Consider the following 18283-nt stretch of genomic DNA (forward strand, 5'->3'; position numbering starts at 1 on the left):
TACTTTTTTTTCACCGTTGAAGTGGAAAACCAGTAAACCGTACCCCTTTTCGTTAAAGCTGCTGTTTGCAGAAGATGAAAATTAAAGGGTTTGTTTATCCTATCCTCTAGACCAAAACGACGTCGATTCACTTGATGAGGAAAACGACGTCCTTTCAGTAAGTGGAAATTGACACCGCCTGTTATTCCCTGCAAACAAATCCCTAATTTTGAGTTTCACCTGCGATATCGCAAGAGTGAGAGAGAGCTCTTCTCTTCCACCACACTACTGCCAGTTGCCTCTACCGCCGGCGTCGCTCCTTCCACCACCGCAACCTTCTATTTTCTTCGACGGAAACAGAAATCAACTCCGGAAATCAGGCAGGTTAGTGATCTCAATTGAATATGAAGGCAAGGCTTAATTGTTCTTTGATTGCTGCTGATAAAAGCTTAATTGAAGGCTTGATTGAATTTGAATGCTGTTGGTTATTTTGCTTAATTGAAGGCTTAAAGTATTTTTGCTTAATATTGAAAGCAAGCACTTTTGCTGTTCGTAGTTTGCTTAATTGAAGGCTTAAGTGTTTTTTCTGTTGGTGTTTTGCTTAATTGAAGGCTTAAAAGAACCTTTGTATGTAAATTAAGTATTTTGTCTTAAAATTAACCAAATTAAGATTTTTCAACTTCATTGTAATTTGTAAAATCAATAGAAATATAGCATATCAGAATTCAGAAGTAGCATTTGAATTTTTCATGTCATAGCAAGAAGAGAAAGAGAAAGAAAGTAAAAATTGCCATTGTTTTGTTAATCAGTCTCCAAATGAAGTTTACTTATTTCAAGTTTAAATCATCATAAGAGAAAGAGAAAGAAAGTAAAAATTGCCATTGTTTTTATTCATCTCCTGTTGTTAGTTTTCGTCTTTTTAGTTTTACATAGATTTTGGCTCTGATGTCATGGATATTGTTGTTTCAGTAAAGTTTTTGTGTATGGTTTATTATCAAACTTATTTCAATTAAGTATATCTGAAATGTTTTTTGCTTTATTCTAAAATTATTTGCAATTTAGCCTGCAGTTCTGCTGCACAGATTTTCGAATTGCTGCTTGCCTGTATGAGCTATGATTTAGATGTTATTTTTGTTCTCTGTAGTAGCATTTAATTCTTTAATTTGAAAATGTATAAATTTGTTCTCGTGGCTATCACCATGTCTATGATGTGTTTAGATGAAAATCAATTTGGAGTAATTTGTTATTTCTGGTGGCTGTGGTAATTCATCAATAGAGTGCTTCAAGTTAAACTATTTCAAAATAAATGGTTATTTATTTTGGATGCAAAGAGCAATTGGTGATGCAGTTAATCTGACGAACTCTATGCTTGCTTATTAGGTACCAAAAGAAAAATTAGTTGATCTTGAGAGTCTATGTTGTGAAGTAGTGGTTGATTGTACTGATTTCGTTCCATTAAAAAATGTTAAGCAGTCCACTAAATAGATGTATTTTAATGAAGGGCATAAAATTATATTTGTCAAGCCCGGAATCTTTATATCTTCAACATCCATGCTTGTTCAGTTCAGTGTGTTTCTTTGGTTCTGGTTACCCTTTTACAGATGAAAATATGATGAGTGAGTGCATGTTGGAGTTTTACATGATGCCTGTACAGCGTTGTTATCCAGGTTGCTATGGAATGTAGAGGTGCAATATTTTTTGCACTTAGTTGTTTGTTCCAATGATATATATGTGTTCAGAATAATGTTATTCGAATCATGCACTTAAAAATGGGTCAAATCTTTTGATAATTGATATTTTTCTCTCATGGGCCTATAACCATCCTCTCTCATACTTCTAGTGGCAGCAGCTGCATTGATTTATTCATGTTACAGAGCTCTTATATGCTCAGTTGTGGATGCTATGAAGCCCAACATTAGATCAACATCACATTAAGATTATGTTTACTGATGCATGTAATGTAATGACCATTATATTACCGTATTGATGTGTAATTAAAATATTGAAAGAACTAGTTATTAATTTATTTGAATTTATTTATGTTTTAATATTATTTAAAAATTTAGGTATGGGTAAAAATTATGGTTAACCGTTGAGAACTAATTAAAAACCGTTATCCCAAATTATTGGTTAACTGATATTTTTGGACCGGTTTTGGTTCCATTAGTTAAAAAACTGATAGTTTCGGTTTGGTTAATTTATTTACCTATTGGACCGGTTAACCTAACCGCGCCCACCCCTAGTTGTTTTGCAGAGGAATTGTGAGGAGCTCTATACAATAAAACACAGGTCATATCCACCGCCCCGGCCCCTGCTGTCTTCTGCTTGTCGGAAAAGGTCCGTTCAAAAGTGAAGAACATGTAAGTAGCCGAATACTTGTATCTTATTACTCTCCCAAATTCAATAGTAGTTTCTCATGCAATTTTTTTTTTCGGACGCCCGACGGTTGTTTTTGTGTTTTAGGTCTAGAATCTGTGTGAAGAGTTTACCAAAATATGCAGCAGAGGATCGCCTACGAGAGGTGTTTTCTAAGAAAGGAGAAATTACTGATGTAAAGCTGATGCGAACAAAGTACTTAATCGATATTCTTCTTATTCTTCTTCAGGGGAATCCTTTGATGTTCTATTGAATTTTCTTAACAGGTTTTTTGTTTTCTTCTATTTTTTGGTGGTTGAAGAGATGGTAAGAGTAGGCAATTTGCCTTCGTTGGGTTTCGAACTGAACATGAAGCAGAAGAAGCTATCAAATACTTCAATAAATCTTACTTTGATACTTGTAGAATTTCTTGTGAGGTATGTGTGCGCTTTTTCTACTTCTGTTTTTTTGTGATGAAATTGTCATTGTCGGATGCTTAATTCCTAAGAACATATGAAAGACTATTTTTGAATTGGAATTATGAGGAAAATTAAGCCAGCTTTCTTCCAGATTGCTCGTAAATTTGGAGATCCAGATATTCCTCGTCCTTGGAGTCGGCATTCTAAGAATAAGGATAAAAAAGCAACAGAAAGTATCGATAAAAATTCAAGCATCAAACCGGCTCAAAAAGCTAAGAAGACTAGTGAAGATGTAATGGAGAATGATGATTCCCAATTACAGGAATTTCTTCAGGTCATGCAACCACGGGTGAAGTCAAAATTGTGGGCGAATGATGACACTGTGCCTGCTCCAATTTCTGATCACACTGTTAAAGACAGTAAGAAGAAAATCAAAGCAAAGAGAGAAGACAAAGAGAAGTCAGTTCCCAAATTGAATGAAACTGATGGGCATCAAGATGAGAGACCAATCAATCTGACCAGTGGTGAATTAGCTATTTCAGATATGGATTACTTCAAGAGTAAAGTGAAGAAAGAATGGTCGGATTCAGAAAGTGAAAGCAGTGAAAATATTGACGAAAATGATAATACAAGCTCAGAAAGTGAATTTGAAGAAGGTGTTAGCCACAAGCAAATTAAAAAATTAGATCAGAATGGGAAAAATAATATTAGGGGCATAGCTGAAGTGGAGGTTGTAGAGGAAGTGCCTGTTGGAGATTCTGATGGTGAAATTCTTGACCCTGATAACACATTATCTAACTCAAAAGATGAGAACGATGCATTTCTTGAGGCTGGTCGACTTTTCGTCCGCAATCTGCCATACACAGCAATGTATGCATACTAGTCTACTTTCTTCTCGATTATGCCTTCTGTCATTCTTTTGCTGTCAAGAGCATGATAAGAATTTTTAGTTTCCCATGTGCTGTTGCTGATTATTTGTTGAACATGCAGTTAATACTCAACCATTTATATTTCACAAACATCATTTTTAATTTAACAGGGAGGATGAGTTGGAAGAGCACTTTGGTAGATTTGGCAACGTCTCAGAGGTCCATCTTGTTGTTGATAAAGATACAAAGAGGTCCAAGGGAATAGCTTATGTTCGCTACACGCTTCCAGAATCTGCATCAAGGTATTTGTGGCTTAGTGCTGAAAGCTGTTAGCTTCCTTCACTCAATGATAGTTTTTGTTGCACACTGTATCCTCACATTGGCAGTTTTTTGTTGCACATTGACCTTCCAATTAGTTCCCTGGCTGAATCTGTACAGGCTGAAATCCCCTGTTTATCATATGCTTTTAACTCCAAGGCTTGCTAGACATAGCCTTTAAATACCTTTTTGCACATTTTTTATGTACATCTCCATGGAAGTTCTAATTGTATTTAATTTAACTATATGCTGAAACTCCTTTTGAATGTAATACTTGGATGAGTTTAGTGACACTTCTTTTACATTTATTTGGTGGTGCTACTTGAATGTTTATGAAAATTCGATCTTCACACTCATTATTTATTTATCTGGATGTTTATTTCTTTTTCTCTAAACATATATGGACATTTTTGCTTGCATTACAGTTCTTTATATCTTGGTTGCACTGTCTGCCAAATCTACTTTTCTTGAAATAAATTTGAGAGCTGAATTCTTTCACCATCTATTATGAAATAGATAGACACTGATACATACTTATCCATTATGCACAAAGATATGTTTTTCTATGTAGTCTTAGTTTACTTGTTTTCGACCATTTTGGTCATGTAGTTGCTCTTAGAATTGACTATACTATTATGCGAAGAACACTATGTTGGTTCTCACTCACTCTCTCTCTTTAATCACTGCTTTTTTTCTCCTCAAGTAATTTTTTCTTTTTGACTTAATAATTGATTAATTTTTGTAAAGGGCATTAGAAGAATTGGACAATTCAATTTTCCAAGGAAGATTATTGCATGTCATGCGAGCTAAAAAGAAAAATCCGTCTAACAAGCAAGAGTAAGTAGTGTTATTATGCATTGATCTCTGTTCTCTTCCAATTTCTCTTGAGTGAGTCAATATCTTATGATCTGTAGGATTGATGACACATTTACGCAAGGTCCAAAAACCTTCAAGCAACGTTGGGAGGAAGAGAGGAAGGCATCAGAAGCTAGTGGAGATACAAGAGCATGGAACAGTTTGTTTATGCGTCCTGATACGGTATGTCAAAAATTGATAAGCATCAGTAACATACTATGATTATTATTTGCTATTCAATTTCAGCATTTTTTTTATTGGTTTGGCCCGTTTGGAATAAATATGTTGTTCATGGTCTTACTTGTCTAACACCATCTTGATAAATGTGTAACATTTTGTTGATTAGCAATGCACTAGGGTAGTCATTACCTGAGGCTGAAGGAGGTATTCATAAGGACATGATTCTTTTTTAGTAGATCTATGTATGTAGTAATCTACTTAACTTCATGAGTTGGCATTTTTTATAATAAATTGTAAGAACACACTTCCTTTTTTTAGTAGATCGCTAATGTACCAAACTGCTAGAAGATGTGATGACTTGTGATTTCATATTTGTTACCCTATAAATTCACAAAGAAGCGCATTTGAGGTATGAGTGGTTGGTTTGGCTATGGATAGGGGTGTAGCCTGCCAGGGTTTAGTATTGAGGGGGATCAAAAATTTGGTTGGAGTTTAACGGCCTCTAACACCTCTTTCAAATGATGTTCCTAGAACTTAGCTTGTTTGATGGCAGGGTATATTTCAGTAGGCTCAAAACATCTAACAGCTGATCTGATTTCAAGTTTCAAGCCTGAAATAAAACTGGAAACCTAATATGATTCGGTTATAGTTGGATATACCTTTTCCATCTTCAATTTCAGGGCCTCAAACTGATCTTGGTAATCTCCTACTGAAAATATTTGCCTCAACTGAGACATCTGCTCCACCACATTATTAATCTCCATCTCCTGAAATCTCTTGCTCGCCTCCTCCACAAATTCATTCCAGTACGTTTGAAATCACAAAAAAAATGTTTTTTGATGGTTTTTTTTTTTTTTTTTGTAAGATGATGGTTCGAACTCATAACCTATATACTCATTTGGTCTTAAAAATAGCTCTTAGAATAGAACCAAACAATGTTATGAAAATTTTATTACAATGACACGTTATCGTTTTATAGATCATACGATAAATTCTTAGATGCAGTTTCATCTATTATATATTTATAATAAATAGATATACAAAATTATTTTAAGTTAAAATTGTTACATTAAGAGCTATATCTAGATTTACTAAACACCATTAAATCCTTATTTTTTTTTTTCTTTTCTAAATTAAGATTTATTTTCTCTTGTGCAAAGTGCAGAGTACAATATTCATGAAAAGATGCACTAATCAGAATTTAAACTAGAATTCTCTACCAAATAGCTTTAGACGGTTAAGGATCTTTAATCTCTTGAAAACATCGATGTAGGAGAGGGATCTAATCCTCCCCTACCATTTGGACAGAAATTTCAAGCTTGCGGTTCATATTTGGACATATGAAAGGCAATCAACTTGGGATTAAATATCAATTTGCCCAGAAGGAAAATTTACCCTATAAATTCACAAAGAAGCGCATTTGTCACCATGACTTGTCAAATTTTTGTCAAATTGACCCATGTGTGTGTCTCATGCTCGAAAAAAAGGTTTCACTTGCTCAAGTATGGACTGAGTTGAGCCTTTTTTCCTTTTTATGGGAAAATCAATCCGGTGATTCCTTCAGTGGGGCAAATTGATATTTAGTCCAATCAAATAATTTAACATTTACAAAATGGGCATGAATGAGGAAGGCTGCAGCAAACAGGGTTTAAAGGCCACTTGCAAATGGATTCTTTGGTAGTTATTTTGTCATATCTATTTGTGAGGCGGTTTCACTGTTTTAAACAGTGGAGATTCCATTAGTAATTTTTTTTTCTGAAATTGCTATTTATTTTCTTGTGGCTAAAAATGTAGAAACTGTTAGATAGCAGGCTGTTGCTTATTGTATAAGCTGTTAATGAGCCCTAGAATTTTTCTTAGCTCAAAATATGTAGAAAAGGATAAAGATCTATAAACATAATCTAGTTACAGAATCTCAAAGAGATTTGTCCTATTAGATGAATTAACCTATGGATTAGACTTATGTCAGACTTGCTAAATCTTTCATTATTATATTTTCACTAGGTTATTTTCCTAACATTGTAAGATGTGTTTCTTTTATGTGCGTTTGCAAGTTACGGTTTAAAATTTTGTCCTATTCTTCCATGCTGTGCACTGTTAGGTGGCTGAGAACATTGCTAGAAGACATGGTGTAAGTAAGAGTGATTTTCTTGACCGTGAAGCTGATGATCTGGCTGTACGTATTGCTTTGGGAGAAACACAAGTGATTGCAGAGACAAAAAAAGCTCTTCTAAGTGCTGGTGTAAACATTAAGTCTCTAGAGGAATTTGCTGCTGGGAAAACTGATGGCGTGAAAAGAAGCAGCCATGTTCTATTAGTAAAGAACTTGCCATATGGCTCTTCCGAAGGAGAACTTTCTAAGATGTTTGGCAAATTTGGTAGCTTGGAAAAAGTTATTCTCCCTCCAACAAAAACATTGGCCTTGGTATGTGATTTGAATTAACCTTCTTCCTTTTTTTTGTCCTTTTTGTGAAGTTGGATTTTACAGTTCTCATGAAGTACAATAATTTGGGATCTGTTATAACACGATGGAGGTTGCTTATATTAGGGAGAAAGAGTTAAACATGTGGAAATTAGGGTAGACATTTTGTTCATTATACTTTACTATCATTAAACTCGGTGAATGTGCATCCAATTAGTAGCCATCTTTTTTTGGACGATATCAGGTGCTATGTTAATGTTTACGTTTAGATAGAACCAAGTAAGTGTAAACCTGTAAGGAGTTTTCTACAAAATTTAAGTCTTCCATCCTGTAGAACGCAAGTCAATTGTATTACATGAAGTGTGAGGCTGTAGAAAAGGATTGTCTAGAAAGATCAAATGACTTCAGCTATTAGGTCATGTACCTTTTTTGTGTCTGGAGATGATTGGACAACAGATCATTGATCTGATCCTTGAAAGAAATAATATATAAGATTAGATTTCTACCTTGTTGTCATTGACTGTATCATAATATTTAAACTTCCATCTCAACCAACCGTCCAGAGTAAATATTTATTATCAATTTTACATCATCTCTATCATCTATCATATATGTATAAAGGATGTTGAATTTCAAGTTATGCAATTCATTATTATGTTTTAGCACTCCTCTGCCCCATAAGGATAAGCTTGCTTTCCTCTTCCATAATATATTTTCATGAAATTGGTAAATTTCAAAGACCATGTGTACAAAATAAATACCAGAAACTACTGTTCAATTTCAGTTTCATCATTTAAAATAGGCATTTATCTACAATGCAATCTCAATTTGATTTTCATGTGGTTTGTTTGAAGAAAATTATTCTGTAATTTTGATGCTTATTTTCGTTTTGAGAAGCTATTTTCTCATTAAATGATTAGTTGTAGCTATTTTCTCATATTTTGTCATGTTTCACGTATCAGCATATATATAATTATATCTTCAATTCATGATATTTCAGGTTGTTTTTCTTGAACCATCTGAAGCTCGTGCTGCTTTTAAAGGTCTGGCTTATAAGCGTTACAAGTGAGTTTTTTTCTTCGCTTTTTCTTTGTAGTATCTGTTCATCTTCTATTGGAATTGAAATATCCTATAAATGCTTTTTTCTACTTTGAAAACTATATTAGCTGGAGATTAAGTTCTTGCTTTGTGTGTGAATAATTTAGGGATGCTCCATTGTATTTGGAGTGGGCTCCTAGTAATGTTCTTAGTGAAAGTCCAGTATCAAAGAGCAACGAAGATAGTAGTAATGCTGTGGGGGAACATGATGCCAAGAGAGTGATGCTGGAGCAAAATGTGGAAGGAATATCTGAAATTGATATTGATCCTGATAGAATTGAGGTAGAACATAAATGGACTTTTCCAGTTTCTTTTCCTTCTCTTTTTTTGCATAATTTAATCATGTCATAGAATATGTCTTACTGTGCCTAAATTATTAATTTGTCTTTCCTTGTTTGCTTGAGGAAAAGAAGAGAATTATAGGGATGCTTATCAAGAAGGCAGGGTAGAATAATTTGGTAGTTCTATACATGTTTGTTTGTTGAGTAGAAAGGAGGGAGGAAATTAACTTTGCTAGATGCAGTTTCCTATTTCGAAATACGAACTTAAATACTCTAGTCGCTTAAATTATCAAATGTATTTCCTAAAGTTTGTTAAGTTTCCCAACATTTTGGTCCGAGGTTTTAAAATTATCAAAATTTATGAAGCATTTTTTCCTTTGTGGAAGATGTTTCTCTCAATGGCCAGGGTGATAAGAAAATGCTCCATAGGTTCACATGAACATGTTCGCACATTGTTTGTAGAGCATAAGACGGTTATGCTCTGTTTTAGGTAGCAGTGTGGCCCCTTTTATAGGCCCAGGCATAAATTTGTATCCCAATTTTTTGGGTTACTGAAACTTAGCCAATTTTGGTTCATTGTTAACTGTTTTGTGGACGGTTGGTTGAGATGGAAGGATATACAAATGTTGGTCTGGGCTACTACTTTGACTCTTTAACTGCCGTAATCAACCCATTTACATGCATTTATGAGCAAATGGGATTAGCTATCTTCATGTTCGTGCAACATTAAGTAAGTTTTGTAAAAGGATAGGGAAATAGAACGAGTGAGCCATAAAATAGTTAGAGAAGAGAATAAAGATATAGAAAAGTGAAACCATAGATATTTTCATACTACTAAATAAGTTCTGTCCCTCCTTCTATCACGTCTCTGGATGGAAGGGGAAAAAGGATTTAGTGAAATGGAACCAGCTGTTTCAGATTGAGTCCTTGGCTGTTTCCCTTGTTTCCAGAAAAAAAGTGGAATTCATTCCCATGATGGAAGACATCTGTTGGTCAATGAAGTTAATAGTCTCAAATACTCCATCCGTTCTCTTATATGTCCATTAAGGTTTTTCATCATCCTTAATTCTTCATCAGGACCAGGCATGACTAATTTATTTTCTTAATACTTGTCTCCTAACTACTTTTCATATCAAAGTTCTCTTTCTTCTTGATTATAATGGTTTGTTTAGTATTATCTGCACCAATACAAAAATTCTCTTTCTTCTTGATTATAATGGTTTGTTTAGTATTATCTGCATCAATACAAAACATCTCTTGCCAGAAACAAGGCAAATTTGAGATTTTTTTTGGGCCAAAAGTGCATCATTAATACAAAACGGCATATAAAAAAGAATGGAGGAGCATGAAGGATTGCAACTTAATGAGTATAATAAGAATTAGGACATGGATGATTAGATTCTGCTTTCTCTTCTTCATGAGAACTGTCTAAGAAGGATTCATTTTATTAATGATTACGGTTATGAATGGATCTGTTTTGTTTTCTTTTATATATTTGAAAAGTATTTAATATTGCTTAATTTGTGATTGAGGGATCATGGATTGAATAATGCTGCGATAAAGTAATAACTTGTTGGTACCTGAATTTCATATTGCTTATTTTTTGATATTTTTGGTTTCATTGCCTACTTTGCTACAGTCACGGTCACTATTTGTCAAGAACCTGAATTTCAAGACGTCCGAAGATAGTTTGAAAAAGCACTTCAGTGAACAAATGAAGGATGGGAAGATCTCAAGTGTTAGGGTAATATTCTGGATCCTTAAACCTTGAATAATATTTTTAGATCCTATCAATTCTTACATTAGGGTTTATTTTTTTTGCACATGCAGATAAAGAAGCATTTGAAAAACGGGAAGAATGTCTCCATGGGTTTTGGTTTTCTAGAATTTGACTCTGTGGAGACAGCAGCATCTATTTGCACAGTGTTACAGGTAATTGTGAACATAACATTTACATTAGAGGTGTCAATTGTGTACATGATATGAACCCAACACAAATTTGGTGGGTTAGTGTTTAATGTCATTTTTGGGTTGACAGCAATTTTTTTGATTGGGTTAGGGTTGACATGCTAATTAAAAAAGAACACGAATATTAAAATTACTATTATATACTCTCATGTTTCTACATGTCACCCTTTTAGAAGTAATAAAATTACAATTGTCACCGTCACACGTGATTTGAACCTCCTATATTTTTTACATGTCATCTTTTTAATAGACAGTAAAATTACACAGTGACGTCTGAACACATTACTTGAACCCAACATATTATATACGAATTAGGGGTTTGTTAAATAGATTTCGAGTCAAACTTTTAGACTGTCAGAGTTCCAAAAATGACATAAATATTTAGAAGTATTACTATATCCTCCTATATTTTTAAATGCCTCTATTAACAGAGGTGGTAAAATTACCTTTGACCTGCGAACACGATACGATAACTACACTAACCCAAGTAGGTTGACATTGATTGTGTCAGAGATCAAAATAACATCTATGATTGGGTCTTAACTATCGGCTTAAGCTTTTGGTTCAAACGGTTCCCTGATATGATATGGTATCAGAGCCTCTTGCTCCAATTGGTTGAGGGTTCGAGTCCTGGTGGAATTAAAAACAAATGGTGAGATGGGCTTGTGTTGTACACGCTGCAAGCCCAGGGGGAATTTGCGGGGGTGTGTCAGAGATTAATATAAGATCTATGATTGGACCTTAACTAGTTTAAGCTTTTAGTTCAAACGGTTTCATGACAGATTGTGACAAGAATTTTGGTTTGACAAGGTTGACACATTTGACACTAACTCGCTAATTGACACAACACGAACGCGGCCCACTTACACAAATTTTCACTCCTAGTTTACATCTTATTTGGTCCTTGAATTTGTTGCTGCTTTTCACCTGCATTAGTTTTGACTTCTGCAGGGAACTGTTTTGGATGGGCATGCTCTCATCTTACAATTATGTCATGCCAAGAAGGATGAACAATTGAAGAAAAAGGTTGACAAGGATAGGAGTTCTACAAAGTTACTTATCAGAAATGTAGCTTTCGAGGCAACAGAGAAAGATCTCAGACAGCTATTTAGTCCATTTGGCCAGGCAAGTATATTTTCTGAGAAGATACCTATTTTAACCTTGTCGTTTTGATAATTTTTTAATGGATCTTTCTTGATTTCGAGTTTAATGTTACAGTATCGTAAAGTTCAAAGATGTTTATGTCAAGAAATGGAGTTTAGGTAGCATAATGTTAGTAGACCTATAGTTAAGGGGCCATAGATGTATTTTACCCGTCAAAATTTCAACTAACAATTGAAACCCATATGTAATTGGTAAAATTAGGTCTAGAAAAATTTGTAAAATTATAAAATGGCTTGTATATTAGGAAGCACCGACATTTCTAGAAGGTTAACGTACCAGTATCGTACATTCTGACACTCCAAAATAAGTGTCTCTTTTTTCTTTTTCATGGGGATACTTTGAGGACACAACTTCTGAGTTAATTAAGTAGAATATTGAGTTTTTTCTTTAAATTTTTTACAGAAGGGGTTTGATAGAAACCGGATACAGAACCGAAGTAAGAATACTGATATATTGAAATATAAAAGGAATACAAGAAAAGCAAATGATAAAGATGGATAGAGTCAAGACTCTAACCCCCACAGGAGAAAACCCTCCCCTCTACTAAAGCAGCCACAAAACTATCCAAAAACTATCCCCTGGCTTCCTAAACTCTTTCCTCCTAAATACTAATGACTTATACCTAAAATGCCCTTTGCCCTATACAACTCACCCCTTCTAGAACCTTCCTACCACTAAGCTAGACCATTCTCTATCGTTACCCGCCCCTTCAAAACAGTCTTGTCCTCAAGACTGGAGTCAAGAGAACTGTTTGTTGATGCCGATCCATCCGTCCAAAAAGCACCTCCCAATCCTGTAGTGGAAAACTAGAAATACCAAATCACAATTGCCACAATCTTGACTGCAAATTTGATTGAACACAACCATGCCAACCCTTGACTGTATTTCTCTAGCATCCAAAACAACAAGGCTAACTTTCACAACTATTAGCCAAAACTGACTATTTGGTATGGAAAGCATGAAACTTTGGTTGAAAGCAACCTCCAATTGATATTTTTCGTACCCAAAAATTGTCATTCTCTTATACATCAGGGAACAGTAATGCTTTATCACATATAAAAGCACAGCAACAACATCACAATTGGCCTTGAGATCTCTACCATGAATACAACCACCTGAACCACATCTGTCCCATTCATGAAGAAGTGTAATAATCTTCAAGTGGAAATGGTGATACCTTTTGTTGTTGTTAATTTGCAGAATATAATTTATACAGCCCAAGTAATTGTCTCCAACAACTTGAGTAGCTGCTTCAAGGTCGTGGCTACTAATAAATTTGAAGTCGTTGCTACTAATTGATTGGAAGTCATCATCATCACCCAATGATGTCAAGTCATCAACTATGATTATTATGCATATCATACAACTTCCAAACCTGTCCAAATTCCCAAATAACCAACACAGCTTGCCAACCAAAAATGTGTACCCACTCCCAAATCTAAGTCTGATAATCATTATACACTCCCCTGTGTGGTTGCAAACGACTATAGAATCCTTACCATCTAACTTCAGTAGGTCAGATGATTGACCATGAATAATTCGCCAAACCCCATTAACTACTAACAGCTCGAAATTGGAAATTGGAAATTGGAATTTGATGAAGACTTTCTCCTTGAATCAATTTCAGTCATGAGATTGCTTATAGGGGAAAATTGCACCGTTACATAACTGAGCATCCTAAACTTCACAAAATTCCAACTGTTACCTGTGTTCTTCAACAATGGCATCCTTTCTTGCCTGCCCAAAATAGTTTCAATTATTCTGCCTTGCGCCATCACCTGAATTTGGGTGGTCGGATCCACCACGGCATATTGACCGCCTCTTCTATGTACCGCAACATCAACAACATAAGGGTGGATAGCATCGGGCTCGCCGTCTTCGATTTTGCTCTGTTTTGTCAAACTAAAAATTGGGAAAAATTGTTTTGTGGGATCGATAATAGGACTAGTGTTTCCTTAAGATTGCATTGGCTTAAGTGGGTGGCTTTGATAAGTAAGCTTAAAGAGTGGGGCCCACAAAAAAAACCAAACAAGATTTGTCTGGGAAGCGGTGGTAGAGAGAGTGTAGAAATCAGAAAGAAAAGAGGTGGTAGAGAAGTAGGAATCAGAAAGAAATTGCAAAGTGGTATCAAAATAAAATTGATTTACCTCTTTCCCATCATTAAAGTAGATTTCCCAGTGTTTGAATTTTTTCCATCGGCAACGTAAACAGTGGAAGATATCCAGGATTCCATTTAAGCGGCGACTCCAACCTCCAATTGAAAACCACGCTTCACGTTCCACCATCGTAAAGGACAAAACAGTTTTAAATTGGAGAGTACCCCTTATTCTAACGGGTTTAGCCTCTTGACCCGTATCCACAATGATTGAATACCACCCGCCCATATTAGGGAAAAACACGTGACTAATGGTCCCCACAGGTACAACACCTTCGTTGTGGAGTGGTGAGAACGATAACGGTCTTCCTCGGTGTAGTACTATATCTTGCAAACCTGCTTTAGCCAAACAACCATCCATCGATGATTAATCGAGACAAATTCCAATTTCAGAAGGATAGGCAATTTTCACCTGGTCTATTATGTGCCGAGTTTCTTCGCCGATGTTCTCTATCTCTTCTCTTTGTTGTGATGGAGGGCATGTCCATTGTGGTAGGAGATCCCGTGAAAACTCTTGTTGTTGGTTGGCAGATGTCAGAACAACCATGGACGAACTAGAATCCACAGCAACAATGGAAGCGTTCTCTTCCTGCATAACCCCATCACCTACATCTTTCCCCTCTTTAGAATTTGAGCCCGTATCTTCCACAATGGCAGTTTCCACTTCTTTGTTCACCTGTGATTCTGAACTTGCAAATCTCTCCATGAAAAGCTCTTTAAATTCTAACCAAGTTAAATATGGATAGATTTCAGAAATAAGACTGAACCAATACTTGCCGTGAACCTCCAAACATTGCCGAACTACAGAGAGTTGTTGAGTTGCTGGCGTTCGATTGAACTTCAAGTATCTTTCAATGAGTCCGTCATTTTCTCACAACACCTTACAAATCTATCGGTGGCTTCAGTATTTTCCATGGCACCGGTATGACATCCGGCGGGTCGGACCAATGATAGAAACCGGATACAGAACCGAAGTAAGAATACTGATATATTGAAATATAAAAGGAATACAAGATAAGCAAATGATAAAGATGGATAGAGTCAAGACTCTAACCCCCACAGGAGAAAACCCTCCCTCTACTAAAGCAGCCACAAAACTATCCAAAAACTATCCAAAAACTATCCCCTGGCTTCCTAAACTCTTTCCTCCTAAATACTAATGACTTATACCTAAAATGCCCTTTGCCCTATACAACTCACCCCTTCTAGAACCTTCCTACCACTAAGCTAGACCATTCTCTATCAGGGTTGATATATATTTAAAAAAACTAATGAACTGGTGACTTATTATGAATGAATGTTTTGTGTATATATATATACACATAATTTGGGTGTCCCCACCGTACCCGTGTTTGGCGTGTCCCCGCCGTACCCATGTCTCATATTTCTAAAATATGCCGTTTTCCACAGCCGTACGAGTATCCAACTCGGTGCTTCCTAGCTATATTTTGTGTTTTTAGGCCTTTCAGAATCATTCTCTGCCTGTATTTTCTCTCTAATAGTCATTTTCTATGCATCCAAAATGTAAGTTTAGATTACGAAGTCGAACATAGATTGCTGTTGCTCTTTCTATCAGTATCGCTATGAGCATCGAATGCTATCATTCTCACTGATTTATGCTTACCAAATAATTATAATACATGGATTCTTCAGCTTGAATGTTTTTGACCAATTCCTGTAAAATGCACAGATCAAGAGATTAAGGTTACCAATGAAATTCGGAAACCACAGAGGTTTCGCATTCGTTGAATACGTTACGAAGCAAGAGACACAGAACGCACTTGAAGCACTTTCGAGCACCCATCTCTACGGGCGACACTTGGTAATCCTCTAAACTCTAGTAAACCTCTTACTTTGTGTATAAAGAATTCGGCTTCGATTACTCAAACTGCTGAAATGATTTTCAGATTTTGGAGAGAGCAAAGGAAGGAGAGAGCCTAGAAGAATTGCGTGCTCGAACGGCTGCTCAATTTTCTGAAGATCAAAATCCAACAAAGCTATCAAAGAAAAGGAAGAATATGGCTGTTTTGGATGAAGGTACAATGAAATTTCAAAGATTTACTGATTAGTTCTTCTCGAAGAGATTCAATTATAATCCCGGTCCATTTAATACCAATCATTTCCCGGGGAAGTATCTGCATATTCTTTTTCACTGGTTGAGTATATTATATCTGGTTTACTGTACAAGTTCTCATTATTCTCGTGTCTGTAATATATTTATAGGCTTACAATTACATATCTTTTAATATAATGCTAGCCCCAATTTTGCATTTAGGAGCTGATTTTTGTTTACTAGTTATTTCTTCAAATTAGTAAATGTGTATCGAGATAGTGGAGTAGATAATTTGTTATTTCTTTCTCATGTCTCTAAGATATGGTACTATTTTTAAATATTTTATATCATTTTTAGATTAATATATTAACACTAAATATTGAAATGTTCGCTAATATCATGTTAGGAGGTAATGTAATATTTTTATAGCAATTTAGGAGGTTTCAATCATATTTTGCAAGTAATAATTATAATTTTATTATCTTTATTAATAAATTGAATATAAAAACGCGAGATAATATCACAATAATTTTAAATATTCGTGTCATTTTGTATTATTTTCAGGTTAGAATATGAATCGTAACCTAATCCAAAAATTTGTCAGTTTTGTACATGTCAACTCAAAAATGACGTTACTAAGTGAAACTCAAACATTAAAATTATATGTCGATTTCGAGTCGTATAATCGGACCCTGTGTATATTTGGTACCTCTGTTTGAAATATGCAAGGATAATTAGTCATCATGCATGCTAAACATGTCAAGTAGTGTATTTCAGAATAGAAATTGTTTTAAAGAAATATTTAAAATCTTGAGTTGATCAAAAGTTGTAAAATATGTGAAATTGGTCCTAGTTTGTCATGTTGTGATACAGTGATAAAAGAATAGAAATATGGAACAAAATCAAATTTAGGATGAGGTCTTAGAAATACGGACAAAAAAATCAAATTTAGAATGAGTTTCGAACGAGATCGTTCTCTTTAAGGCCTTTGTGATACTTTCTATAAATTGTGCAAGCAGTCTAAAAAGCTGGACGATTTTATGATAAATCAGTTCAATCATGGAACAATACGATTCAGAATTATACAACACAAAATTAGTCTAATAACATATCCTCAATAATTTGCTCAATTTCATTTTTTAGGAAGAAAAAAAGGTTGATTTAAAGATGAGAAGAACATCTGTATATGTTCGACAAAAAATAAAAATAAATCTATATAAAGTAATGTCTCAATTGAACCGGAGCCATAAATTTATATAGGAGGCTAATTTTAATGTTGTCATTGCTCCTTAAATTAGGAGGGATTGCCAAAGCTGAAGTCACTACTCCTTAAAGATAGAGCCGACGGCTGGGTAGTTTCACCCCTGCAATTGAGCTATATTCCTAATTGATCAATTGTATCATTCATAACATTAGATGCATTATTACTCTTCGATGGAAAAAATGAGTACTATACATATATATATGTATTATCTTGTAATTTTTTTCTTGGTACACAGCGGAAGGCTAAACGCCCGAGAAAAAACAGAAAATGGAGGAAAAGAGAGCAACAAATAAATCTAACTCGTTACCATCCTAGATAAAGTGACGCCACTTCGATCATCACACAGTAACTGCTGGAGACCTGCAGGAGACGTAACACACTCGTGAAAGGCCAAATAAAGGAGCCTGCGAAATTCGCCATAAAAGAATGAGTAACTCGGAGATCCCAATTCATGGTTTTGAAACTATGACAGTGCGTGATGATCTAGGCATAGGTATGATAAGTGTGGAGGAGATCATTCATAAAAATTAACCACAATTTGAGAGTCCAATTCAATCACAACCCATCGGTATCCTTTCTTCTAGGCCAACTTTAAACCGAAATACAGACCCGAGTTGATAAAACCGGTGAATAGATCCCCAAGTTTGCAACAAAACCACCATGCCAATTCCCCCTATAATCATGGAGTAGCTCCCCTGCAAAAGCTAAGCCCGAATTACCTTTACAAGCCCCATCACAATTTACCTTCATCCAACCACTATCTAGGGGATGCCATTGAGCAGAAGACGAGCCTCTATACTATTCTTGCACTTTCCAAAAATAAAATTCGCAGTATCCTTTTGCTGTCTATCACCCGTGCCTAGGACCCTTTCATTTTTCCAGCACCAGCACCACCAAATAACC

General features: G+C 35.2%; 1 protein-coding gene across 2 annotated transcripts; it reads left to right on the top strand.

The window, feature by feature from the left end:
• Positions 1–71: 71 nt before the first annotated feature.
• Positions 72–16423, top strand: LOC136222242 (multiple RNA-binding domain-containing protein 1-like). Of its 2 annotated transcripts, none has more exons than XM_066009800.1 (16): positions 72–363; positions 2223–2339; positions 2443–2550; positions 2657–2771; positions 2905–3623; positions 3793–3924; positions 4688–4777; positions 4855–4978; positions 7077–7400; positions 8398–8462; positions 8603–8777; positions 10416–10520; positions 10607–10708; positions 11696–11869; positions 15754–15885; positions 15971–16423. In XM_066009800.1, coding segments are annotated over exons 2-16 (2529 nt in total). In that variant the 5' UTR covers positions 72–363; positions 2223–2337; the 3' UTR covers positions 16133–16423. The 2 variants fall into 2 exon arrangements, with proteins under 2 accessions (XP_065865872.1, XP_065865873.1); XM_066009801.1 differs by having other exon boundaries at positions 2234–2339.
• The last annotated feature ends 1860 nt before the right edge of the window (positions 16424–18283 follow it).

Source organism: Euphorbia lathyris, chromosome 3 (assembly GCF_963576675.1).
Source record: "Euphorbia lathyris chromosome 3, ddEupLath1.1, whole genome shotgun sequence".
Taxonomy (NCBI): Eukaryota; Viridiplantae; Streptophyta; class Magnoliopsida; order Malpighiales; family Euphorbiaceae; genus Euphorbia; species Euphorbia lathyris.